This window comes from Malania oleifera, chromosome 11 (genome assembly GCF_029873635.1).
Source record: "Malania oleifera isolate guangnan ecotype guangnan chromosome 11, ASM2987363v1, whole genome shotgun sequence".
In the NCBI taxonomy this organism is placed as follows: Eukaryota; Viridiplantae; Streptophyta; class Magnoliopsida; order Santalales; family Ximeniaceae; genus Malania; species Malania oleifera.
The window spans coordinates 41,870,778-41,895,620 of record NC_080427.1 but is presented as its reverse complement, the minus strand read 5'-3'; the positions used below and the strand labels follow the sequence as shown (position 1 = coordinate 41,895,620).

The 24,843-nt window shown below is 36.9% G+C and overlaps 2 protein-coding genes across 2 annotated transcripts; both read left to right on the top strand.

Annotated features, from left to right (window-relative positions):
• Positions 1-3,534: 3,534 nt before the first annotated feature.
• Positions 3,535-4,646, top strand: LOC131168044 (dirigent protein 22-like). The gene has a single exon (XM_058127214.1). The coding sequence runs from the start codon at positions 3,965-3,967 to the stop codon at positions 4,547-4,549; it is 585 nt and encodes a 194-aa protein (XP_057983197.1). The 5' UTR covers positions 3,535-3,964; the 3' UTR covers positions 4,550-4,646.
• Positions 4,647-8,296: 3,650 nt separating this feature from the next.
• On the top strand, positions 8,297-11,342 carry LOC131168347 (uncharacterized). The gene is made up of 6 exons (XM_058127706.1): positions 8,297-8,593; positions 8,695-8,745; positions 9,281-9,332; positions 9,437-9,495; positions 9,591-9,636; positions 10,991-11,342. Exons 1-6 carry the CDS (start codon positions 8,324-8,326, stop codon positions 11,131-11,133), a joined length of 621 nt encoding a protein of 206 aa, XP_057983689.1. The 5' UTR covers positions 8,297-8,323; the 3' UTR covers positions 11,134-11,342.
• The last annotated feature ends 13,501 nt before the right edge of the window (positions 11,343-24,843 follow it).

Sequence of the window (24,843 nt, the reverse complement as noted above, 5' to 3'; positions counted from 1 at the left end):
CCGGCATACGGGCCGTGCTATGTGGATATGGTTACCAGCGTACGGGTCGTGCAATCTAGATGAGATTTGTCAGCATATAAGCTGTGCTATGTGATTTGCTAGCGTACAGGCTGTGCTATGATAAAATGTGTAATACCGGCGTACGGGCCGATGATTTTTATGATACACGTATATATATGCAAAATGTTATGATTGATGTGAAAATAACTGATATGGGATATCTATGTATCGCGATTTTAGTATATGTACATGATATCATAACCTAGTTGGCTTGGTTTAGGCTAGCACTTGCACGGTACCATTGCTATGTGTCCATGGTCCTCGTGATCATGATATCTGTGTTAACGCTGCTGTACGGAGTGGTGTGAGATTGGATGGTCGATGTGGTTATTTCAAGAAGTGTGTTGTCATCACCCTTGGTGTACAGACCAGTCTGGGTAGACCCATTGGACCTACAGACTAGACTATTGACTTGGCAGTGGTCAGCCAACCATTGTCAGGTCCCGTCTTCGGGCCACACAACCCAGTCATGTGGAGGTAATACATGATAACAGCCAGCTAACCTATCAGGATTGTTTTTATGTTATTATTATTATGATATGAGATGAGAAATGTTTATGAGAATGCAGTATGTTCTGCCATGTTTTGATATACTTATGTTTTCCCATATTTGATAAACAGCACTATATATGTTATGTATGATATATGTAGAACACGAAATACTCATGTTGTCACACACTAGTATTAGTTTATTTCCCTTACTGAGAGGTGTCTCACCCCTAAATCTTATTAACTTTTCAGGAGCCCCTGATAGGAGAGCGGGAAAAGCCCCGCTGGTCTAGAGTTGTTTATCTGCCCTCTACGAAGGGTAAGTTTTTGGTAGGGACAGTTAGGTTTTTGTGGGGATTGTCCCTAGATTACATTTTTGGGATGTATATATATGGAAATACAATGTTTGTAGTAACTCCGGTATATTGTGATATATGAAATGATGAGATGCATGAGATTGTATGTTTTCTGCTGCTAGGACTTCCGTTGTATGTTCTGATGTGTCCCTAGTACCCACGGGTCCAGGTGGATTGTGACCTGCTGAACTGAAAAGAGAGTTATGTGGTATTGATTTTATGATGATATTATTATATAAAATATATATATATATGGAAAAATGAGCGGGACGTAATAGGCATAGTCGACTAACTCCTTGCTTCGGTCGACCGAACCTCTCAGGTTGGGTTATTTTCTAGCACTAATTAAGCTTAATTTTTTCATTAAACAATCTGGAAAATACCAAGCATGTCACCAAACGGTCATATTTTCAAGTAGTCTATATATACCCCTTCATTAGCCAAAATTAGTAACTTTGATTAACCATTTTTTTCTTTCAAATTTTTTTAATCAAAGTTCCCCCAAACAATCTTTTATTGAAAAATTTCTGTCTTTGGGGCAAATGTTTATGTTCTCTCAAAATCTCTTTCACTCATTGTTTATTGAAAAATATTTTATTGAAAGAGAATATTTTCATTTTGGGCATTTAACATTCAAATCACTTACTCTCATTTATTCTTTATCGGTTTAAAATCATTTTCTTTGAGAGTAAACTTCTTGATTCTCCAATATATTTTTGTTGATAAATATTATTAGAAGAAAATTTTTATGAGTTATCTTTGAAAGGCTTAAACACATTCTTTTCATTCGTATTTCCTTGTGCTTGGAAAAGTCTTGTTGCATTTGTGCTTTCATTGTTAAATCTTTATTTTGCAAAAAAACTATTTGAAAGCAAAAACCCTAGGTTCTCAGGTTATTCTTTGAAAAATATTTTTTAGAGAATATTTTTATTAGTGTCCAAATCTTTGAAGTATTTATTATATACATATTTCTTCAAAGATTGAAAATATTTTTTTTTAAGAAAAACATTATTTTCTCTACTGAGCATAACTCATATCATATTAAAGTGTATGTATTTGAGCTTTAATGTGTACATCTCTACTTGTATTTCAGAAGCATGTTTCATGTACAAAAAATATTTTTATCGTATCAGTTGGGTTCAGTCCGTTAATTGAATTGGAGAGTCTCAGTCTCGTAAGTGAGATCGGTTCGATTCAGTCTGGTAAATTGAACTGGGGAGTCTTCGCCCCATAAAAGAGACAAGTTGGACTCAACCTTATAATTGAGCTGGGGTTTACCTCACCCCGTAAAGAGAGGTTGTAACGACTTCTCCTCCGCCCGTTTAAGTGAGCAGGAATAATGGAATCCTTGGAGGGTATGCCCAAGGTGGGGACATAAGTTGGTTTGGCAGGACCTCGATAACAAATATATCGTGTCACTCTCTCTCTCTATCTTATTTATATTTCTACAATTAAATTTTCACACGTGTATGTTTTCAATTATAGTTATAATTATTTGCATGCACACCTCTATTTCAAATGAGATATGTTCTATTTGTATGTCTGTATTTATTATTTTATTAATTTGTATACATGTTTGTATTATGAATGAGATATGATATATGTTGAATCGGTGTAATTGTTTAAATTAGTCGAAATATTTTTAAAATCTAATTCACCCTCTCTTGGGATCACACCAATTCCAACACTCTTGATGTTTAAGTCAGAGGCTTAAAAAAACGTAAAGATAAAAAATGACAACAATGTAAAGATATATTTTTTCTTTAACTATTTCAGGAATCCCTTTTATAGGTGAGGTCTTTCTTAGCATTCAATTGCCATTTAATTTGTAACAAATATAAGTCCACAAAAAGTCACATTTTTTTTTTCTCAAATTACAATCTTTTAACAAATTTAATTGCCCACCTTAAATTTTTTACAATAAATTCAAAACCTTTTGTAATTGATGGGTTCTAAATTCATTCAAAAAAGTTGATTTCTCATAATTCTATGCATAAAAGAAAATTTTCCTTTGGTTCATGGAGGCAAGTTAGTTAAATAACTCACATACACGATAGAGGGTGAAAGATACTCACCTCTTTTGAAGTTTGGTAAATACAAGTTAATTAAATAACCCACATACAAGATAGAGAACAAAAGACACTCACTTCTCTTGAAATTTAGTAAATGCAAGTTAATTAAATAACTCGCATACAAAATAGAATGTAAAAGACACTCACCTCTCTTGAAATTGATTTCTCATAATTTTTTGCATAAAAGAGAATTTTCCTTTGGTTGCATTGAAACAAATTAATTAAATAACTCACATTCAAGATAAAAGATAAAAGATAAAAGACAATAATTTCTCCTAGTTTGATAAAAAAGACAAACCTTCCTGAAATTTTAAAAATGTTACGCATCCCTTAAAATTGCTAAAAAGACGTAAATATTTCCTAAAAAATTTAACTTTTTATAAAATATAAAAAAAAATTTCTATTTTTTTAATAAATTTAAGGAGAAGTTCGTTCGTAAATTTTTTTAAGAATCTATAAAGAGGTTTTTAAAATTTTAAAAATTTGAAAGAGGGGATTTGAAAATTCACTCTCCCTGCCTTTTTATCTCCTTATCTTGGAATTATTGCTTTGGCCGTGTTATCAACGAGTGCAGCCTCTACAGGGAGTTTCTACATAGATATTTTTGAGATTTATTTTGGTATTGAAGGAAGCTGCCGTCTTTCTTGGGAAGCTATTGCATTGTTTGCCCCACTGAATTGTCTTTGTTGCCCTAAAATAATAGTGGACCGTGAGATTTGAGAGGTAAGATCTGGGCAGAAAATAAAGTCCGTGCGACTTTACTAGGAGTCTAGCCGTCGAGCAAAATTTGGAGCTCTGTGAATTGTGCGGTCTTTCTTGGTTTCTTCCAGCGATTTTAGCTAGAAATTTCAAGTCACAGTTTAGAAAACCCACTGAACAATCGTCGCAGAAGTCCATTTTCCATCACTAAAGAGCTTCGGCGACGAAAAAGTGTCGTCGCCCATTCGCCATATCCTCCGGACTCCATCGCTGGATTAACCTGCAGCCATGACCGCCGGCACTCATCACCTCCCAAAACCAAACCCCACCATCGTCCTTTTCCTTACACTATTCTTCTTCTTCATCTCAACCCAGTTCGCCGCCGGCGCCGGCCAACCCCGCCATCACCTTCACGTCCGGAGAGAGAAGCTGAGCCACTTCCACTTCTACTTCCACGACATAGTGAGCGGGAACCACCCCACCGTTGTGAGGGTGGTGGCGGCGCCCGCCACGAACGGGTCGGCGACGGGGTTCGGGATGGTGACGATGATGGACGACCCGCTGACGGCGGGGCCGGAGCGGGGGTCGCGGCTGGTGGGGCGGGCGCAGGGGATGTACGCGTCGGCGGCGCAAGCGGAGGTGGGGCTGCTGATGGTGGTTAACTACGTTTTCGAGGAGGGGAAGTACAAGGGGAGCAGCGTGAGCGTGGTGGGGCGGAACGCGGTGTTCTCGGAGGTGCGGGAGATGCCGATCGTCGGGGGCAGCGGGCTTTTCCGGTTCGCGCGGGGCTACGTTCAGGCGAAGACGCACAGCTTCGACGTCGCCAGTGGGGATGCTGTGGTTGAGTATGACGCCTATGTGTACCATTACTGATTGATTGAGGGAGTGGTTGTTGACTGTTCAGTGATATTAATGTAATTAGTGAGTCCACTGAGATTCACCTACTACTATAAATGTCTCTTTCTAGCTAGTGGTGAAAGCTTGATATTTTCTATTTAAAAAATTTAAATTTTAAGATAAGAGGACTAATTAAGAGTAGTCATATTGAGCAAGGCAGCTTAAATTTGGCTACTCAAAATGGATTTCATGAACATCAAAGAATGCCTTAGTATGAGTCAAAAAACTACTTCTTAAGTAGATGAATGTGCTCTCAAAATCCATCTTTTAAATAAAGGTGAATCATCCAACAATGAGTGGCTATTCATGTTTTTTGATTTCTTTATATGAAAATGAAGAGAATCTAGCATAGTGTCAATGACATAAGACCCTCATTGCTACTAGGGAAATGTTGTATATTCTTATCTTATAAGTAGAATCAAGACATTGTAAGAGAGTTTTAATACTTGTATATTTAAGTAATACTTATGCAAGAAGTCTCAACTTCTAACCTTGGTCAGAAGTTTCCTAGAGAGATAAAATTATATGGTCATATTTATTTTCCAGTTAACAGCCACAAGAATCATACTGGTGGATGGGCAAGGTATGCCCATGCTTTTGAGAAGATCAAGCAATACCTCCAACCAGTATTGGTGTCGCCTATGCCCCATAAGAAGGAAGAGGGTAATAGGAGATGAGGCCTAGTAGGCTCCAATGGCTTTTAAAAAAATAATAATAAAAGAAAAGAAACGAAAAGTAAAGAAATAAAGAAAGAAAATGGTTAAGCATAGTAGACGTTTAGATTTGTCTATCAGACATGCCATCTAAATATTATGATTCACCTTCCTAAGTGGCTTGGTAATGTGATTAGTATGACAATATTGAAGTTGATAATACGACTTCATCAAAGAAAATGAGAATTTTGTGAGGCTTTATATAGAATTTGATTTATCAAAACCTTTATTATAAAGGTATTATTTATAAATAAAGATTAATTCGAGAAGGATTTATAATGAGGGCATTCATCTAAAATTCGTTTCAATTGTAAAAAAATATGGGCATGGTGGTTGATCAATGTAAAGCCAACAGTGAAGGGTACGAAGGGAAGATGGATCATTATCACAATGGAGATAACAATAAGCAATCACTAGGAAATGTAAGGATGCTCATGGACCTTGGATATATGTTGGTTTAATGGTAAGTGAAGCATTGTAGCGTAGGGAAATGAAAGAGTAATAATGGGCAAATTTAGTCGAGGATGGAGATAGGTCTATTTGATAGTTGAATATTAAGGCGTCACCATTGTTTTGCTATCAAATGATATAGGATATGTTGGTTCAATGGTAAGTGAAGTACTGTATCGTAGGGAAATGAAAGAATGATACTGGGCTAATTTAATGGAGAATGGCGATAGTTCTATTTGATATTTAAAATGATGTGAGAGTAATGAAGGTAACAAAATTACTTGTGTAGTTAAATGGAGGTGGGGTGCATGCAAAATAGAATTCAAAACATATGGAGATTAAGGCATGCATGCTTAAGGCTCAAATCTATATGAAGAGGGAAAAGATATATACAATTAAATATTTGGTGACAAACAAGCCATCTAAATTAGATGCCATGTAATAAGATGTCTTAGTCAATGTTATGATGATGGTTATTAATGAATTGGTAAATGTTGATATAAAAAATTGTCTCAAATGGTTGAAGAAACTCCTTACTTGGAGATAGTTGAATACCATGATTAGCATGGATGGATCTAAATCTTCTAACTCTATTAGAGGGCTTTTACGTCATTTTAAAGAAGTCATCTCAAGGTGTCTCTTCTTTCATGTGCTATTGCTATGGAAACTTCAATTTTCCTTTTTCTTTTTCTATTATGGATTTGTTTTTGGAGTAGGCACTCTAAAGGTTTCCAAGGCGACTTACGAGTTCATTAGCCTTCATAATACTATAAAGCCAATATTGTTGGAAACACAGATGAGCGACAATACTACAAAGAAAGTTGTAAAACTTTATAGAGCGTTTATGTGGGGTGAAGGAAGAAGCCCCATGTGGCTTGGAAGGAGGTTTGTCTCCCTAAAGCTGAAGGAGGCCTGAGAGTTTTTGATATTAAAGTTTGGAACAAAGCCCTTCACACTAGAGCCTTTTGAAACATCCAAAAGAAAAAAAAAAAAAAACCTCTTTAGGGTCAAAATGGGTTCACCAGATTTACGGTGCTAATCTTTGGGATGCTTATTCAAAACATGAAGACTCCCCTTTATTCAAGAGGAACTACCCCTCATAGTAACTAATTCAAAATGAGTTTATTTTATCTTTTTTTTTTTTTCTATTTTTTAATACATATATCTAACACTAAGACTCTATGTTGTGTGGTTAGGCTTTCATCTAGAATAACTTTACAATCTTTGCATGATAAACGATCTACCTCCTAGTTAAAAAAAAATCTATTTGACTTCTATTTTGTCCACTTTTAAAGGTTATTAAGTATTTTTCTCTCTTTTTAAAATAAGTATTCATTATACTAAAATCATATGACATAACAAAGTCTAAGTTCATCTTCCCAAACTCATTTTTGTCTTCATATCCAATCTTCTATGTATTTTCTTATAATTTTTATTATCTCTTCCAACGTGTACATTCAAATCTTCTCCTATAAAGATTTTCTCAATCTCCGGTATGACTTGTATAATACTATCCATATCTTCCCAAAATTGTCTCTTAAGATTTTCTGCTAAGCCAACTTGAGGAGTATAAGCACTAATGATATTTATTATCTCTTGTCCTAATACCATCTTGATTTTTATAATTCCATCCCTTACTCTAATCACATCCACAACACTATCTTTTAAGTTTTTGTCTATAATAAGGTCTACTTCATTTTTATGTTTTTCTTTTTCCAATGTACCAAAGTTTAAATCCTGATTTATCGATTTCTCTAATTTTCTCCCCCACCCACTTAGTTTCTTGAAGACAAATTATATTAATTCTTCTTGTAATCATTGTATTCACAATTTTCATACTTTTACTCGTAAGTGTTCTTATATTCCAAGTTGCTAATTTAATCCTAGTTTCCTAAACTAACGTTTTTACCTGGTCACGTTCAAAATGATGCAGGAACCATCGCATATTTGACATCGTATCCGGGCACCGACACAGCTTCGGGGCAACGACCTAGCTCACCCTCACCCACTTTCGCTATACCCGAGTGGTTCAAGTGCAACGCATTGCTCGTAAGGAACGCCCCAACAAATATTTGGTAAGGATTCATATCATAGTGATTTGACAAATTTTAAGCTGACTGTTAGCTACCTAATGCAACCCTCTTCCATAACCCCATAATTCGGGCTTGAGATCGACTGTGTGTGAAAAAATTAAGACATTAAATGCATCACAAGCGAAGTTACTATTCTTAGTGACCAAATATGAAAATAGAATTTTTTTTTTTTCATATATTTTTTTTCTAAAAGAGGTTTTATTAGTACTCTAAAAATACTACTAACACCCTATACATACTTTTTTTTTTTTATGTATTAAATGACGATTTTACCATGTGATTTTTCACTTTCCGAGTAAAAAAAAATACAATTTTATTATGATTATCAAAATTAGAAGATAGATTTGTTATTTAATGCATGAACAAGCAAATATAAACCTTAATGCTATTTTTTAGAGTGATAGTAGAATATATATATATATATATATTCCCAAAACATAGGACAAGACCGCAGTTTGGGCTTCCTTGAGTTCAGCCCAAAGGCCCTAAGCATTATGATGCATAGCCCCACTGATTTTGGGCCTAAATTCCTTGACACCTTCCCGAGCCCTCCAGAGTTAGTTCAAGGAGCCAGGGGCTCCTCTGTTCTCCGTTGCTCTGCGCGAAAATCGAAATTCTCAACAGAGAGAGAGAGAGAGATGGGGACGAGGGAGGTATACGAAGAGAAGCTTAGGAGCGGAAATCTGTACCACGACCCCACCATGAACCCTGGGCTTGGATCGCCTCGTTGCCCTCGTTGTCTTTCTCTCTTGAACCCTAACACTGTACTACCTTCTCTTCTTCTCGTATTACCATTCGCAAACTACGTGTATGGCGGTATGCCTCTGAGAGAACTCACTGCGAATTTTGTTTTTTGTCGATGCAGGATAACGGCGAATGGACCATCACGCCCGTTCTACATGGTGCGACTGCTGTGGTACGCTCTCCACTCCACGCGTCTACGCTTACTTACTGCCTTTATTGTTTTCTTAATGCAGTTGGCTTATGATTATTGGCCCTTTTTATTCTTTTCCTTCTTTTGGAATGGTCTTGTAATTGATTAGGTGTTAAGCTATGAGTTCTTCATTCATCTGATTTCAATTCTTCTATTAGCTTATGGTGTGTGTGTGTGTACACCCCGCAATTTGTCATGTCAAAAGTATGCATAATTTTGGATACACGAAGAACGAGAGCTCATAGCTGCGCACATAATCATGTTCCCTGAAGCTTGTTGTTGCCTTAGATTATAAATTTCTAATTGTATTTAGTGTCGAAAATCTTGGCATGGTTGAGAGTTGGAGTTAGTTGAATCTGGTTACTTGAATGTGGAAGTATCAAGAACCATGTTTGATTCCACTTCTTGTGAACATGGAGGTTTATAGAAACATCTTTATCCAAAAAAAAAAAAAATGCATTTTTTTTTCATGTATGCTTCCTTCGATTAACCACCTCTGATGCCTCCCATTGAATAGGCTGGCTCGGGCATTGGTGGAATGCTTAGTGCAATTTATGGTTTGAATACAGGTAAAATTGTTTCATGTTTTTTTTTCTTTTGGTGGTTGCAATAGATGACCTCAAGTACGCATACACGTATAGTCTACCTAGCTCTTACCCTTGTTTGATTTCAGGGATGCCCCACATACAAAATTATGTGAAGGGACCAAAGTGGCTTCCTTTTCTTATAGGGGTACAGCTCTTATATTCAAAACATTGTTTTTCTCGTATGATGTATGCATATTTTCTTTGATCTCACTTTTATTACTTTGTGTTTTTGGCTGACAGCTTCCTCCACTGTTGCTGTTTTCAGCTGGCAGTGCTGCTTTTGGAGGTAAGATTTGTTTTCTTTTTGAGAAAGTTTCAATTTTTTATTGGTTTGCTCGGCATGCAATGGATGATTAAGATTGATTTTGGAACTAGAAATCTCTTTTGTTGTTGTTTGGTCAAGTTTGATGCTTTATTCACCAAGGATTATTTGAGGTTGAATACAACAACAACAAACCAATTCTTAAGTCCCACTAGTTCAGTTTAGCTACAAGAATTCTTCTCCATTAGTTTATGCGAAAAATTCTGTTGACAAATTTAGGGCTATTGAAACCTTACTCATTATCTCATTTCAAGTTATTTTAGGTCTATCCTTATCCCTTCTACTACCCCTCATGGTAACTAATTCACTCTTCCTCACTAGCACACCATTTGGCCAATGTTGGAGGTGTCCAAACCACTTGAGTCGTCCCTCGCTTATCGTATCTTCTATAGGAACTATGTCTAACTTACCACAAATATGTTCATTCCTTAATTTATCTTTTAACAATATATCACTCATCCATCTTAATGTAATTTGACTTTGAATAAAAAATATATTGTTAAATGTGACCATTTTCACATGCTACCTGCTACTCTAAAGTGGTTGCACTATGCCATGTACAAGTACTCTTTTTCTTTTATTTTCCTTTTATTGTCATAGGTGTGCCCGCTAAATTTAGTGAAAGTATAATTAGATACATATATTGCTCCTTGTAGCTGTAAGGATGAAGCGAAAGCATTTCATTTGGTGGATTGTTTGTTGCCTCATGTGGCAAAATGTTTGAAGATCTGAATATTGCAATGGGGTTTCTTAGGTGTAGATTTTATAGGAAATGGCTACAGAGGTTCCTGGGGGAGTCAAATGTTCTTGGATGCTAAGTATCATCTTAAGTAAATGCTACTCACTTGCTTTTAACCAGTAAAGAGATTTCTTAGATATAGCCTTAGCCTTTTAATTTTCAATATGGGACCGTATCACATCTATGATGCATATTCTCTTGGTTCTTATCGTCATTAGGTTGCCAATAAGACTGTTTTTGATGCATGTAAAGTGAATTATGTGGATACATTTTGTTGCTTGCTGTGCAAACTTGGGATTGTTTTGTCTAGATTCTGATATTAATTGTTTGATTTTTCAATTTTAACTGTTTTGATGTTTTTGTTCTGTTTGCTCTTAATTTGATAGAGCATACGTATCAGGTATAGCTTTCTTATTGCTATGTTTCGCCTACTATCATTATCATACAGAACAATTTGCTCTGAACTGTTTGATTTGTTGCCATTTCGCAGTAGTATTGCTATATATTTTATACCAACTTATATGGGCATCATTCGCAATCTATTGAATTCATGATTTTTCCTTGGACTTCGGTTTATAGGTTATGCACTTCCAAAGTTTGCTCAACTTACTGTCACCTCATACTACGCCTCCTCGAGTGCTTCGCATTATGGGATTTCACTACTTACCAGGCATATAGAAGACACCCACATGTCTCGTACTCAGCACGAGAGACTCAGATGATCCCTTGCAGGTGCACAAATTAGAATACACTATACTTTAGTTTTTGTAAACAGTGTGATATAATTTGGGTTTAGAGGAATGAACTAGTGGGTGGGTTGGTCTGCCACCTGGCCCCCCATCTTTTTAGTTTTTTAATTTTAATGGGAAACATATTTTTGTAATCACATCTGTGCGTTTTATATTTATAAATAATAATGTTTTGATGGGTTTATCTGGGGTTTTTCAACTTTAATAACCCCTTATTTTTTTCCCCAATTCAATTTGGTGCCTTCACCTTTCCTTTTGTCCGTGGGGGCTAATCTTAGTTGGCCTGAGTCATGGACTCATGGGTTAGATGAGATAGACCATAAGCCCATCAAGAGCAGCTTAAATGGGCCCATTTTTTGCCAATCTTTCTCCATTCTCACGCCCTTCAGTCCCATTTGTAAGCTGTAAAAAGAACAACAATTATGTGACATCTTGGTTAAAACTTTTTCTCATTCATCCAAACTAGTAATTCTCACAATGCAGCTTAAAATTTTTAGAATTTTTTTCAAACTTTTAAAAGCTTTATAATTTTTTTAGGCTTGATGAAAAAAAGTAATTGATTGAAGTTCTGTGATATTGTTTTTTAATTAGTATATTATATTTTTATCTAAATTCATACAAATTTAAATTTGATATTGAATTCTAAGTTACAAATATAAGATAAATATTTTTTAAAAAGAATTGAAGTGACTAAAAAATAATAATGCAAATAAATAAATAAATAATTGAATCAAGAGTGGGTCGCGTATTTTGTACTCCTCAAAAAGCAAGATCTCAAAATTTTGCTAAGAACAGACGCAGCCAATGGTCTCCACGGCTGTCCAACCACACACATGTTGTATGGGTGTGGTGGCATTTACTGCTTGCCTTGCCTCGCCTCCTTAACACTGGCCATAGCAGTGCTAATGCAACCCCCCCTGGCGCACGTTAGCACGAGGAGACTTTGCATAAACTGTCAACCTCCTCTACAACTTTTTATAGGGTTGTGGGCCTAGGGTTCTTTATATTCTTCAACTAGGTTGCCCTCCCAAAGGGCAGTGGTCCTAATGATAATGTGTGTACTCTCTTCACTAGTCCTTATTGTGCCTTTTATCATCTTCAAGTGTCCCCCCAAAATGAATCCCTTTTTGGGGTGCCCTTTAATTTGTGTTTAATAATTTAATTGGGCTCTTATAAATTTAATAGGCGCATTTTAAGGAATAAGTAACTGTTTTTGTGGGTCTATATAAAATAAAGGCACAAGAATTTACCATGAAAGAAATAAGAGATAAATATTTCCATCTCTCTCTACTAAAATAATCTTATGCAATTTTCACCCTTTTTGTGAATTTGTTAATAGGTTGAAAATATTTTCATCTCTCTCTCTCTCTCTCTCTCTCTCTCTCTCTCTCATGTTCTAGTTAACAATCGATATAACATTTGTCCAAAATATTGACATATTGACTATTGCTATTCCCTTGTCATGTCCACGTGAATGGGCTAGCTCAGGATTTCACTTTTTCTTGTAGCAAAATATAAGATAAAAACTAAATTCTAAGGTTACGTTTGGTTTGCGGAATTTTTATTTTCTGGAATAGATTCGTTTTAGTACGTTAGTTACAATTAGTTATACAATGTGAAATATTTTATGGTCCATAATAAGGAATAGATGAGAAATAACCATTCTAAAATTTTATCATGAGAATGTCTACTCCTTTTTTATTATATGCTGAATGAAATAATTAGGAATATATACAGAATCACAATTCCCCTGATTCCCAATAATTGAATTATATTCCATCTTATTTTAATGATAGATATTCCATTGAACTAAACAAGCCATAAGCTCACTTTGCAAGTCTCCCACTCCAAAAGGTCCAAGAGATGGAAAGGAAATATAGTATTTCCTCCTTTTAATAATAATCCTATTGATAATATGGTCTATGATATTATTAAAATTAAATTTTCTCTAGTAGAATTAGTTTTAGAGGGGAGCTTAGGTGTAACGGTAAAGTTGTCGCCATGTGATCTGAAGGTCACATGTTCGAGGCGTGGAACATTGTTGCCCGCTCCTTTTTCTAAAACGCGGGAGTTTTCTACGCCAGACTGCCCTAATTAGTTTTAATCAAGCAAGAAAAATTAATTTTTTCACATATTAGTACAAAAACCCTAACATGCACAGAAAGAAAGTAACATAATTGGAAAGCTTCCTCTAAGGCACCTCATTAAGTATATAATGGCATCATCTTGGGGTTCAAAACAAAAAAGAGTCTCATCTTTGTTTTTATATCATTACAAAACACAAATCTCATTAGGGCTCCTTAATTTTTCATTTTGAGAATCTACACCAGCATTTCAGTAATAGTCTAACATTCTTGTTGCTTAAAATCATAAATGCTAATATTCCCTATCCTTTTGTTCATTTATTTTTCTTTGATTGCATATCTAGACTTCCATCTTTTAATATCTATATCTATTTCATAAGTATTTGATTTGAATTGGTTGGTGATCAATTTAACTAAGAATCCATGCATAATGAGTGCGGGAATCGTTTAGAACCACTTATAAAATAATTTTTTTTTAAAAAAATATTTATTTTTTAAAACGTTTCAAAGGGACGGGGCTGGGTCTATATAATCGATCTTCTCTAATTAATTTTTTATTTTTATTTTTAGATAAGTTTAAGTTAAGTTCTCTAATTTGTTTCTTTTTCTTTTGTTCTTTAACAAAATTAAGCATATCATGTATATATATATATATATATATAGAGTGAAGGGAAGAATGATATAACGTGGATAGGTCCTACAATCTAAATGCGCATGTGGCGTATTGTGGTATCATAGACTGATGAGACAAGATGGAAAAAGACAGAGATGAACTTCATCTAAATTGCTGCTCTTCATGTTCTCTTCTCCTCATAATTAGTGGCATTTGGATTGCCACATCCATGTTTTCAGCCATAGGATTCTGAGCAATTAATGCAAGTTCCAACTCAATCTTCAATCTTTAAGAAGATGCATGTATGTTTGGCATTTCCTAAACTTTGATAGCCACATGACATTCACACACACATAAAAATCTACATCTCTCTCTCTCTCTCTCTCTCTCTCTCTCTCTCTCTCTCTCTCTCTCTCACACACACACACACACACACCCACAGCAACACCACATATTATACTTAAACTCATAGAAAGAGATTGTTTCTTTCTTTCTTAATTTAGTGAATTTATCTTCTTCTTCTTTTCATCTTTCAAAAAACAAAAAAGGAAAAAAGGTCTTAACGGAATTGTGCTCATTCCTGATCTCAACTACATGGAAAAATATTGATAACTAGTTAAGAGTGTTTTATATATTTTTTATTTTACAAAATACCCTTCTTTATTTTTATAAATTCAACACCTCTCTCTCTCTCTCTCTCTCTCTCTCTCTCTCTCTCTCTCTCTCTGGTATTTGAGCTTCAATAAGAGCACCTCCATAAACAAGAAAAAAAATAAATTATTTTTTTGTGAGAATCAGCAAGGTGCTCTGATCTAATAAAAATATTACAAATAATGAATTTTATATAATAGGTCTCCCTTTTAGAATACTTTCATTGAATAAAACAGATTAATGGGAGGATCCTACTTATCCTCCCATCTAATCTTTTCTGCATAAATGGAGTTTTAAACATAAATAAATCGATCGAATAGATTTCATAAAAATCACGTTTTTGATTTTTTTTTTTTATTTTTTTAAGAGGGTGGCAACTCTTTTTTTTTTTTTACTTAAACACATATATGTTGCAGTCTCTTTAATTAATACATCACATATACATATTATATTACACACACACACATATATATATATATATATATGTGTGTGTGTGTGTGTATTTTACTGCATATCATCAAATCAGAAACCAAATCTAAAGTAAAAAATTGCTAATAGAGAGAGACCGCCAACAGTTTCTGCACTTACAAGCTAGCTACTACAGAGCTCATCATCATCGACTCAGAAGGTGATATCACCACATGCATCCCTCTTTTCACTTACAGTTCTCCTGCATTAATTAAATTGCCTCTCTAGCTACCTCTCTAATCATTAATTTTATATATTCTTTTACTCTCACGGGTTTTTGCAGGGTTTTAGAAAGCTGTAAATGCTCATGGAGGTAGCTACAGGTATATATGCATAGTTACTGTCAGTAAGTACAGACCTTTTTTCATTTTGTTTCAGTGAAATTCTGCATGCACGTCTGCAAATATCTTGCTTATTAATTAAAACTAAAATATACATCACTCCCAATCAGTCCACTATCCTTCTTGTCTACCTCCCAACGAAACCATACGCATAACCCATGCATATATATATATATGTATATATATAATAGACGTGCACCCACTTGGAAAACACCCTTCATAGCCTTTATGATTTGTCGGAAAATTTATCAGAAATGCATGAATGAATGGATGAGAAAATTTTCGTTTCCTGGTATGATGTCATCCGCATAGATTTGAAGGGTTCATCCAAGTTGAAGTTTCGGGTTATTATAATAATAATAATAATAATAATCTCTCTCTCTCTCTCTCTCTCTCTCAATGTACTGTTTTCAACTTTCGCTTTGATCCTGTTTGGAGCTAAAAAATATTAAAATTTTTTACTAGCTTAATTATGGTACATTCTCCCTTTACCTCTCTATATTCTATTCCTCTCCCAATATACTCATCATCTTTTTAAAAAAAAAAAAACTTAAAAAACATTAGAAGAAGAGAAGGAAAATATCAAGAAATTCACAATTTTCGTGTTTGATTATTAAAGAAAGTGGGAAAGAAAATAAATATTATATTAAATATTAAACTTGACGGTGGGATGGTGGCAGCAAAACTTGGTCGTCAGCTGCTCCACCAACCCAGCTCAATATTGTTGAATTTTCTGAACTGCAGGCAATCTACTCTACCTACTAGCCAATTTCGTTGAAATTAATATCCACCTACCATTCATTCTTTGTTATATATAGATGTGTGTGTATGTAATGTAACGTGTGGTGTAAAGAGAGACATTAACCAGTGAGAAGAAGTGTTTGTATATTTTGAAGTCCTCTATAATTTTTTTATATTGAAATCAATTGAGTGTTTATTGTGCAAATTGAGTGTAATTCTCACTGAGTTTTAATCACAACCAATGATTGAGTGAGTCACCTCCACCCATCAATGGAATCAGAGCTTCAGGTTTGCCATAATTCGCCAAAACAGAGGCGAGCAGAAAGGAAATTTGATTTTTTCCCCATATTTGAAGTACTCTAAATCTAAAATTGAGCATACTATTGTGAAATTCATGCCGAGACGAGTTCAGCTGTGAAAACTGTGCTTCAAACGGAGTCTAGGAGTCCCCACACGTGCTCTCACGTGCCGTAAAAGAATTCAAAGTCAACGACATGCGCCTTACGTGCCAGCGAGACTATTTACCGACGGCATCACACGCCGCATGCGTCTTCACATGTCTTCTCCGCCTGACTGACGTAATCCGACTCAGCCACCCAATCCGCGACTTGACTCAGCAACCAGCTACCTAAACCAATGACCCGAACATGACCCGACCCAGCAGATCGACTCACGTCCATTCGTTGACACGCGACATGCCTAGAAGCCGCCACATGGCCCTAACGATAATCACTGACGATGTTAAACTACGTTAAGTCAAACCGTTTTTAAAAAAAAATCGATTCAAAACTTTTTTTAGCCAGTTTAGTGTCATTTTGACTGGTTTTTGGCAACTCAAAACCGGTTCCTAAAGTTTTTCAACCTTCTAAACACATTTGTGGCATCAGATTTGCCAAAATCTATCCCATCACTTTTTTTTTTATATGTTAATTCTAATGGCTAATAGTACTACACAAGCTGTTATTCCAAAGCTAACACGGGAGAACTATGACAATTGGTCTATTCAAATGAGAGCCTTACTAGGTGCTCAGGATGTCATGGACATCGTTGAAGATGAGTACAGAGAAGCCCCATCAAAACAAGATGAAACAACTATGTCTGACACTCAAAGAACCATCTTACAAGCCTATCGAAAGAAGGATTGTAAGGCGAAATCCATAATCTACCAAGGTCTTGATGAGGCCACGTTTGAAATCATCGCCTCCGCCAAGACATTTAAAAAACTTTGGGACTCTCTCCATGGAACACACAAAGGTTCAGACAAAGTCAAGAAGATTCGGACAAAGTGAAGAAGATTCGTCTTCAAACATTGCGAGTTGATTTCGAATCTTTAAGAATGAAATCTATTGAATCTGTTGCTGACTACTATACATGAGTTATGGTAGTATCAAATCAATTGAGAAGAAATGAAGAGACTCTCAACGACGAGAGAATTTGTGAGAAAATTTTGCAATCTTTGGATCCAAAATTTGATTATATAGCTATGACCATGGAAAAAACAAAAGATCTAGAAATTATGTCCGTAGAAGAACTTGTGGGTTGACTCCAAGCCCATGAGCAAAAAGTCAACAGAAGGAGTGAAGATAAAACACTAGAGCAAGCCCTCCAAACGAAGTTATCCTTCACTACAAATAGATACGACAAAAGGGGGGATGTCACAGCGAGAAAGAGGACGAAGCTGAGGATCTCGTGGAATAAGTTCAGAAAAGTTTGAATCCAGAGAAGGCGGTAGAGGCAGAAGAGGTCCCACTAGAGAAGGACACAATCAACAGAACCATGTACCACGAGGCATAGGACAAGGAAGAAGAGGGGGATACAATAACCGTCTGAACATAAACAAGAGAAACGTTCAGTGCTACAACTATCACAAGTACAGAAATTATAGTAATGAGTGAAGAGGTAATCCCCGAAATCACAAAGTAAATGAAAATACTAACTTTGCAGAAAAGGAGAAAGTCAAAGGAGAATCGTTGATGCTGATGGCACACAATTCAACCCACCAAGACCAAAATGTTTGGTACTTTGACTCTGGAGCCAACAATCACATGACTGGTAGAAAGAATCTATTTAATGAACTTGATGAGAAAGTTCAGGGAGAGATATCATTTGGTGATCTCTCTAAAGTCTCAATTCGAGGAAGGGGAAATGTCCTAATCAAGGGGAAGGATGGAGACCATGCTTTTATTTCTAACGTATATTACGTGCCAGACATGAAGACTAACATCTTGAGTCTCGAATAACTTGTCGAGAAAGGTTGCCGAATTAGCCTTAGAGATAAGCAAATGATGATAACAGACACTTGAGGTAAGCTCATTGCTCAAGTACAAATGGCAAAGAATCGAATGTTTCCGCTTGTCATTCAACATGATACACCAAGGTGTTTGAGCTCTATCATCAAAGACTAGGTATGACATCTCAGGTACGAACATCTAAATTTTGAAAGTTTGAAATAGTTGCGAAACAAGAAGATGGTGAAAGGCTTACCCAACATCCACCACCTAAATGTGATATATGAAAGCTGTGTTCTGAGCAAGTAACACAGAAATAGCTTTGGAAAGCAAGTCAACTGGAGATCTACCATGTCACTCTTGCTAGTACACACAGACGTGTGTGGTCCATTGAGACCATTTTCAAATGGACAGAACATATACTTCCTCACTTTCATTGACGATTACAGCAGGAATACTTGGGTCTACTTCCTGAAAAGAAAGTCAGAGGTGTTTGACAAATTCAAAGAGTTCAAAGCTATTGTGGAGAAATAGAGTGGCTATCGCATCAAGTCGCTCCGATCAGATTAAGGAGGGGAGTATAAGGAAGAAACTTTCTTGGAATTCCTTAGACAACAAGGGATTCAAAAACAGTTCATACCATCATACACTCCTCAATTGAACGGTGTAGGTGAGAGGAAGAATTGCATGATCCTTAACATGACTAGAAGCATGTTAAAGGATAAGAATGTGCCCAAGAGTTTTTGGGCAGAAATAGTGTCATATGCAGTCTATCTGTTCAACCGGTATCCTACGAAGAGTCTTGATATAAAGACACCACATGAAGCCTGGAGTACTCACAGGCCCAGTGTGAGTCATCTTAAAGTGTTTGACTCCATAACCTACGCGAAGATTCTAGAGGCAAGAAGGACAAAGTTAGAAGATAAAGGAGAGAAATATATCCTTGTTGGATACGGCGACAACACCATGGGATATCGACTCTACAATCCCATCAACAAGAAAGTCATTCACAGTCGGGATGCCATTTTTTAAGAAAATGAATCTTGGAAGTGGGACCAGGCTGAATTTTCCAAAGATGCGGAATTGACGCTTGAAGGAGAAGAACCCACACAGATAAGAGAAGTAGCTATCGAGTCACAAGTTCCCGACCTGCAGACACCTCCACACAGTTCACCATAGAGGAACGAATCTCCATCCCCAATTGCGCATGAAATCTTAGACATGAGGCCTAGAGGAGCTCGTAGTATAGCTAATTTGTATGAAACTACAGAACCTATAGAAGAGTATGTTACACTATATTGTCTATTGTTGACCAGTGACCTGGTTAGCTTTGAGGAGGCTAACGAAGAAGAAAAATGGAGAAAATGGATGGATGAGGAGATTCAATCCATCGAGAAGAACAATACGTGGGAGTTAACAAATCTCTCGAAGGGCCACAAAACTATTGGTGTGAAATGGGTCTACAAGACTAAGAAGAACACTCAAGGAGAAGTTTAGAGATACAAAGAAAGACTTGTCGTCAAGGGCTATAGGAAGAAAGAAGAGATTGATTATGGAGAAATCTTTGGCCCGGTTGCCAGGCTTGAAACCATCAGATTACTAATTTCACTATCAGCACAAAATGGATGGAAAATTTATCAGCTGGACGTGAAATCCGCATTTCTGAACGGTTTTATGGAAGAAGAGATCTATATCGATCAGCCACCTGGATATGTGAAGAAGGGCAATGAAGATAAAGTTTACAAGCTGAAGAAAGCACCCTATGGCTTAAAGCAGGCACCTCGTGCGTGGATTGATGACTATTTCCAGAAGAATGGGTTTGAAAAGTGTCCCTATGAGCATGCACTATACATGAAGATGGAAAAAGACGAAAGCATGTTGATTTCCTGTCTATATGTTGATGATCTAATTTTCACCAGTAACAATCTAGAGATGTTTGCTGCCTTTAAGAGGAGCATGGTCAAAGAATTCGAAATGACGGATATTAGCCAGATGACTCATTTTCTTAGCATAGAAGTTGTGCAATGCGAGAAGGAAATCTTCATCTCTCAAAGCCAATATGCAAAAGAAGTACTGAAGAAGTTTGGGATGGACAAATGCAATCCTATGAAAACTCTAGTTGAAACGAGATTGAAATTGAGAAAGAATGAGCAAGGAGATGTTGACCCCACATATTTTAAGAGTCTGGTTGGAAGCTTGAAGTATTTGATGTGCATTAGACTAGACATACTCCATGGAGTTAGACTTGTCAGCAAGTACATGGAGACTCCTGACTAGCCCATATGAATGCAGCGAAGAAGATACTCTGCTATGTCAAGGGTACCATCACCGATGGTATGTTTTATTCATCAAGAGGTAATTGCAAACTAATCGGTTATTCAGATAGCGATTGGGAAAGAGTTCTTGATGAAAGAAAAAGTACGACTAGATTCACATTCTTTATGGGAGATACAATGTTTACATGGTCATCAAAGAAGCAATCCATTGTAATGCTGTTATCATATGAAGCTGAGTATGTTGCTGCCAATTCAGCTGTTTGTCATGGTATATGAATCAAGAATGTACTAAAGTATCTGAGATTTCTTCAAGATAACCCCACAGAAGTCTACATCAACAATCGATCAACGATTGCTTTTGTGAAGAATCTAGTTTAACATGAAAGAAGCAAACATATTGATACTCGGTATCATTTTATTAAGGAGCATGTCAAGAAGAAAGAAGTGGAGCTGATATCTTGCAAAACATAGGATCAAATTGTTGATATTTTCACAAAGCCACTCAGGAATGATATTTTTGCAACACTGAAGACAATGCTCAGAATGACAAGACCAAGAGAGTCAAGTTTATGGGGGGGGTGTTGAAGATTAAACTTGACGGTGGGACGGTGGCAGAAAAACTTGGTCGACAGCTACTCCACCAACCTAGCACAATATTGTTGAATTTTCTGAACTGCAAGCAACTTACTCCACCTACCAACCAATTTCGTTGAAATTAATATCCACCTACCATTCATCCTTTGCTATAAATAGATGTGTGTGTGTGTGTAATGTAATGTGTGGTATAGAGAGAGACATTAACCAGTGAGAAGAAGTGTTTGTGTATTTTGAATGTTGCAGGAGGGAAAAGGTAAGGAAAGGAAAGGAAGGGAAAAAAAAAAGAAACACTGTGCCCTAACTGTTGCTCGCGTGTTCTTGCGAGCCGCCGTCGCCGGACGTCTCTGGCTCACGTGTTCTGGCCTGCCACCTTCGTCGGACTGTTGCTCGCTTTTTTTGTGAGCCGCCGTCGCCGGACTTAAACTCAGTCGCTCGCGTGGCTTCGTTCGCCAGTCGTCGCGTCGTTGAAGTGGATCTCCGAACGGTGATTAGGGTGGGACTACCTTGCCGTCGCCAGTGGGCTTTGCAGCAGCGGCGTCTTGCGACCATCTGTGGAGTGCTTCCGTTGCCAGTCCCTACGCTAGTGCCGCCATCTTCGCCGCGTCAATCACAGCTTCGGCCTTGCAGCAGCGGCGTTCTGCGTCTCTGTTCCAGGACGCAGTGGCAGCGTTTTCGCCTCCGGCGTTGTTGCAAGGAGGGTTGGGGAAAAGACGTAGTGGTGACAGCGAATCTACATAAGAAACATATGGGGACGACAGACGTAGATCTACAGGACTGCAGGTTTGGTTTTTTTTTTTATATTTATTATTTATTATTTGTTATTTGTATTCTCTTTTTGGTGGTCAATATGGAAAACAGGTAACTTAGTTTTTAGACATAACTGAACCATCTTCGGTAGCTGTTATCGGAGGGTTGAGGGGAGGTGACAATGCTAGTATATGGGAGACAGTTCGGGGGATGTTAAGATCGAAAAGGGGGAAAGTTTCGTTGGGGGAAAATCATTTGCGGAAGCCTTGAAAAGGCCAATTCCATCTTCAAAATTCAAAATCCCATTGAGGAAACCGGAACTAATTAATGGAGAATAAGGTTTTGTTTTCTCGGATATGGAGATGGAAAAGGCCGTGGAGGATCTAAAGTTTGCTTTGGTGCTTAAATTTCTTTCTCCAAAGCCGTCTATTGATGTCCTTCGAAGGCATATTATCCAATCTTGGGGCCTTTCTGAAGTTCCTATGATAAGTTTCATGGATAACTACCATGTTTTGTTGCATTTGGTTAATGAAAAGGACTACATTCATGCATGGGCACGAGAAGGAAGATGGGTGGCAGGGTGCCAATTTCGGATTTTTAATTGGTCTGTGAATTTTGATGTCAACAAGGAGCCATCAATAGCACCTCAGTGGATTTTCTTACCAAGTCTACCTTTACATTTATATAGAATGGACTGTTTACAGAGTTTGGCCACAAGAATTGGTAGATTCTTGGGAATGGATAATGCGACGTTATATAGAACATGAGCCACGGGTGCAAGATTATGTGTTGAAATGGATTTGCAGAAAGATCTTGTGGAGGGTTTTCCGTTGGTGGTAAGACAAAAACAGAATTGGCAAAGGGTAATATATAAGAAGAGGGGTTTCTATTATAATAAATGTTGTAGGTAAGGTCACACTGAAGTAGTATGCCGGTTTGGAGTTAAGTCTAAGGATAAAAGAAAGGTAGGTATGAGGAATGAGGTAGATGGGATGGTTTGGAAAGAAGTGAGTAGAAAAGAGAATATGATAGTTGAAGAGGAAGATCCTGTTTTGAAGAGTCAAGAACAACGGGTGGAGGAGAAGAAGGATGGAAACGTGAATGGTCCGTCGAAGGTGATTGAGAAAAATAAAGAAATTGTGAATGAGGTTAATAATGTGGGTACTAAAAAAGTGGAGGAAGTTAATTTAGTAGAGAAAAATAGTGGAGAGAAAGTCGATTGTTGTAAAGACCAGAAGTCAGGGGTGGTAGGGGTGCAGGTAGAACGAGAAGATTGTTTTAGGTCTGTTCAGGAAATCGAAGTTGTTCATGAAGGGGGAAGGGGAAAAGTTGAAAATGATAAGGATGAAAAGTTGATTTTAGTGGAGGAGGTGGATGAGAGAGAGGGTGAAGTGGAGGGTGGATTGTGGAGGAATAATTATGATGCGGTATCTGAGGGAGACTTGGAGGTTTGCATTGATACTCAAAAAGAATATTATTCTGATCCAGGTAATGTGACAGTGGGTGAATCAGAAGGAAGAAAGAAAGATGATGGACAAGTGAGAAAGTCTAAGAGGTCTAAGGCAGTACCTCAAAAGTTGAACCTATGATTGACAAAATTATGTTTTGGAATATAAGAGGGTTGGGCACGTCGAAGAGAAGATTGAAACAAATCGTGAAGGATCAGAAAGTTTCGATTTTGGTAGTCTCGGAACCTTTTCAAGATATAGAAAAGATACAAAGGTGGGCGATGTATTTGTAATTTACTAACTTTTGCTCTAATGCAGAGGAAGGTGGGAAGATTTGGTTGTTTTGGAAAGATGATGTTCAAGTGGATAGGGTGGGTACCTTAAATCAATGTGTGACAGTTTTGGTAACAGATGATAGAGACTCCCTCCTTCTTACTTTTGTATATGCTAAATGTTATCATATTGAGAGAAGAGATTTATGGGAACAACTTCAGGGGATGTCGAGTGTTGACGTGGCTTGGGTTGTTATGGGAGATTTTAATGTAATTCGGTCAGATGAGGAAAGGGTGGGAGGTAGACCTCGCTTGGGTTCGTCTATGGCTGAATTCAATGGTTGTATTAATAGTTGTGGGTTATTGGACCTTAAATTCGAAGGAAGTCAATTTTCATGGTGTAATGGCCAAAAAGGTTTGAGAAGAAGTTGGGTGAAACTGGATAGAGTGTTGATTAATAATGTTTTTTTTTTTTTTATAAAATATAATGAAGCTAAGACTTCTTTGTTGAAAAGAAATACTTTAGATCATTCTCCTATCTTATTACAGCTGTGTGCGAGTATGAAGAGGTATGGGCCAGTGCCGTTTAGGTTTCAGAACATGTGGACGTCACATGGAGATTTTTTGGAAATGGTTGAATCATCTTGGAGAGAACACATTGTGGCGGATTTAGGATTGTGTAAATTGACGGGTAAATTAAAAAGGTTAAAACAAAGGCTTAGGGTGTGGAACAAACAAATCTTCGGCCGTGTTGGTAGTTTTATTCGAGAGTTGGAGGAAAGGATGGAAAAATATGAGAATTTACTGCAGACAGAATACTCGGAATCAGTTGAAGAAGAGTTCCTTATTTCTAAGGCTGAATTGGAAATTTTGGTATAGAAGGGAAGAGGCTCGATTAACGCAACAAGCAAAGGTGAAATGGATGATAAACGGGGATTAGAATTCAAAGTTTTTCCATGCTGTGATGACGCAAAAGAGGCGTAATTCTTGTGCAAATTCAATGACTCTTCCTGATGGTTCGGTGTTAGAAAATATGCAGATGGTACATGATGAGGCTGTGAAGTATTTTGAGCAATTCTTAGGGCAAAATAGTTCAGTGCAAAGGTCAAACCTAGAAGATATCATCCATTCGGTAGTTTCTGAGGAGTCTGTAGGTCAGCTAAGGGAAGAACCGACCGAGGAGGAGGTTTATGAAGCTGTTTCGTCTATTTCTGTGA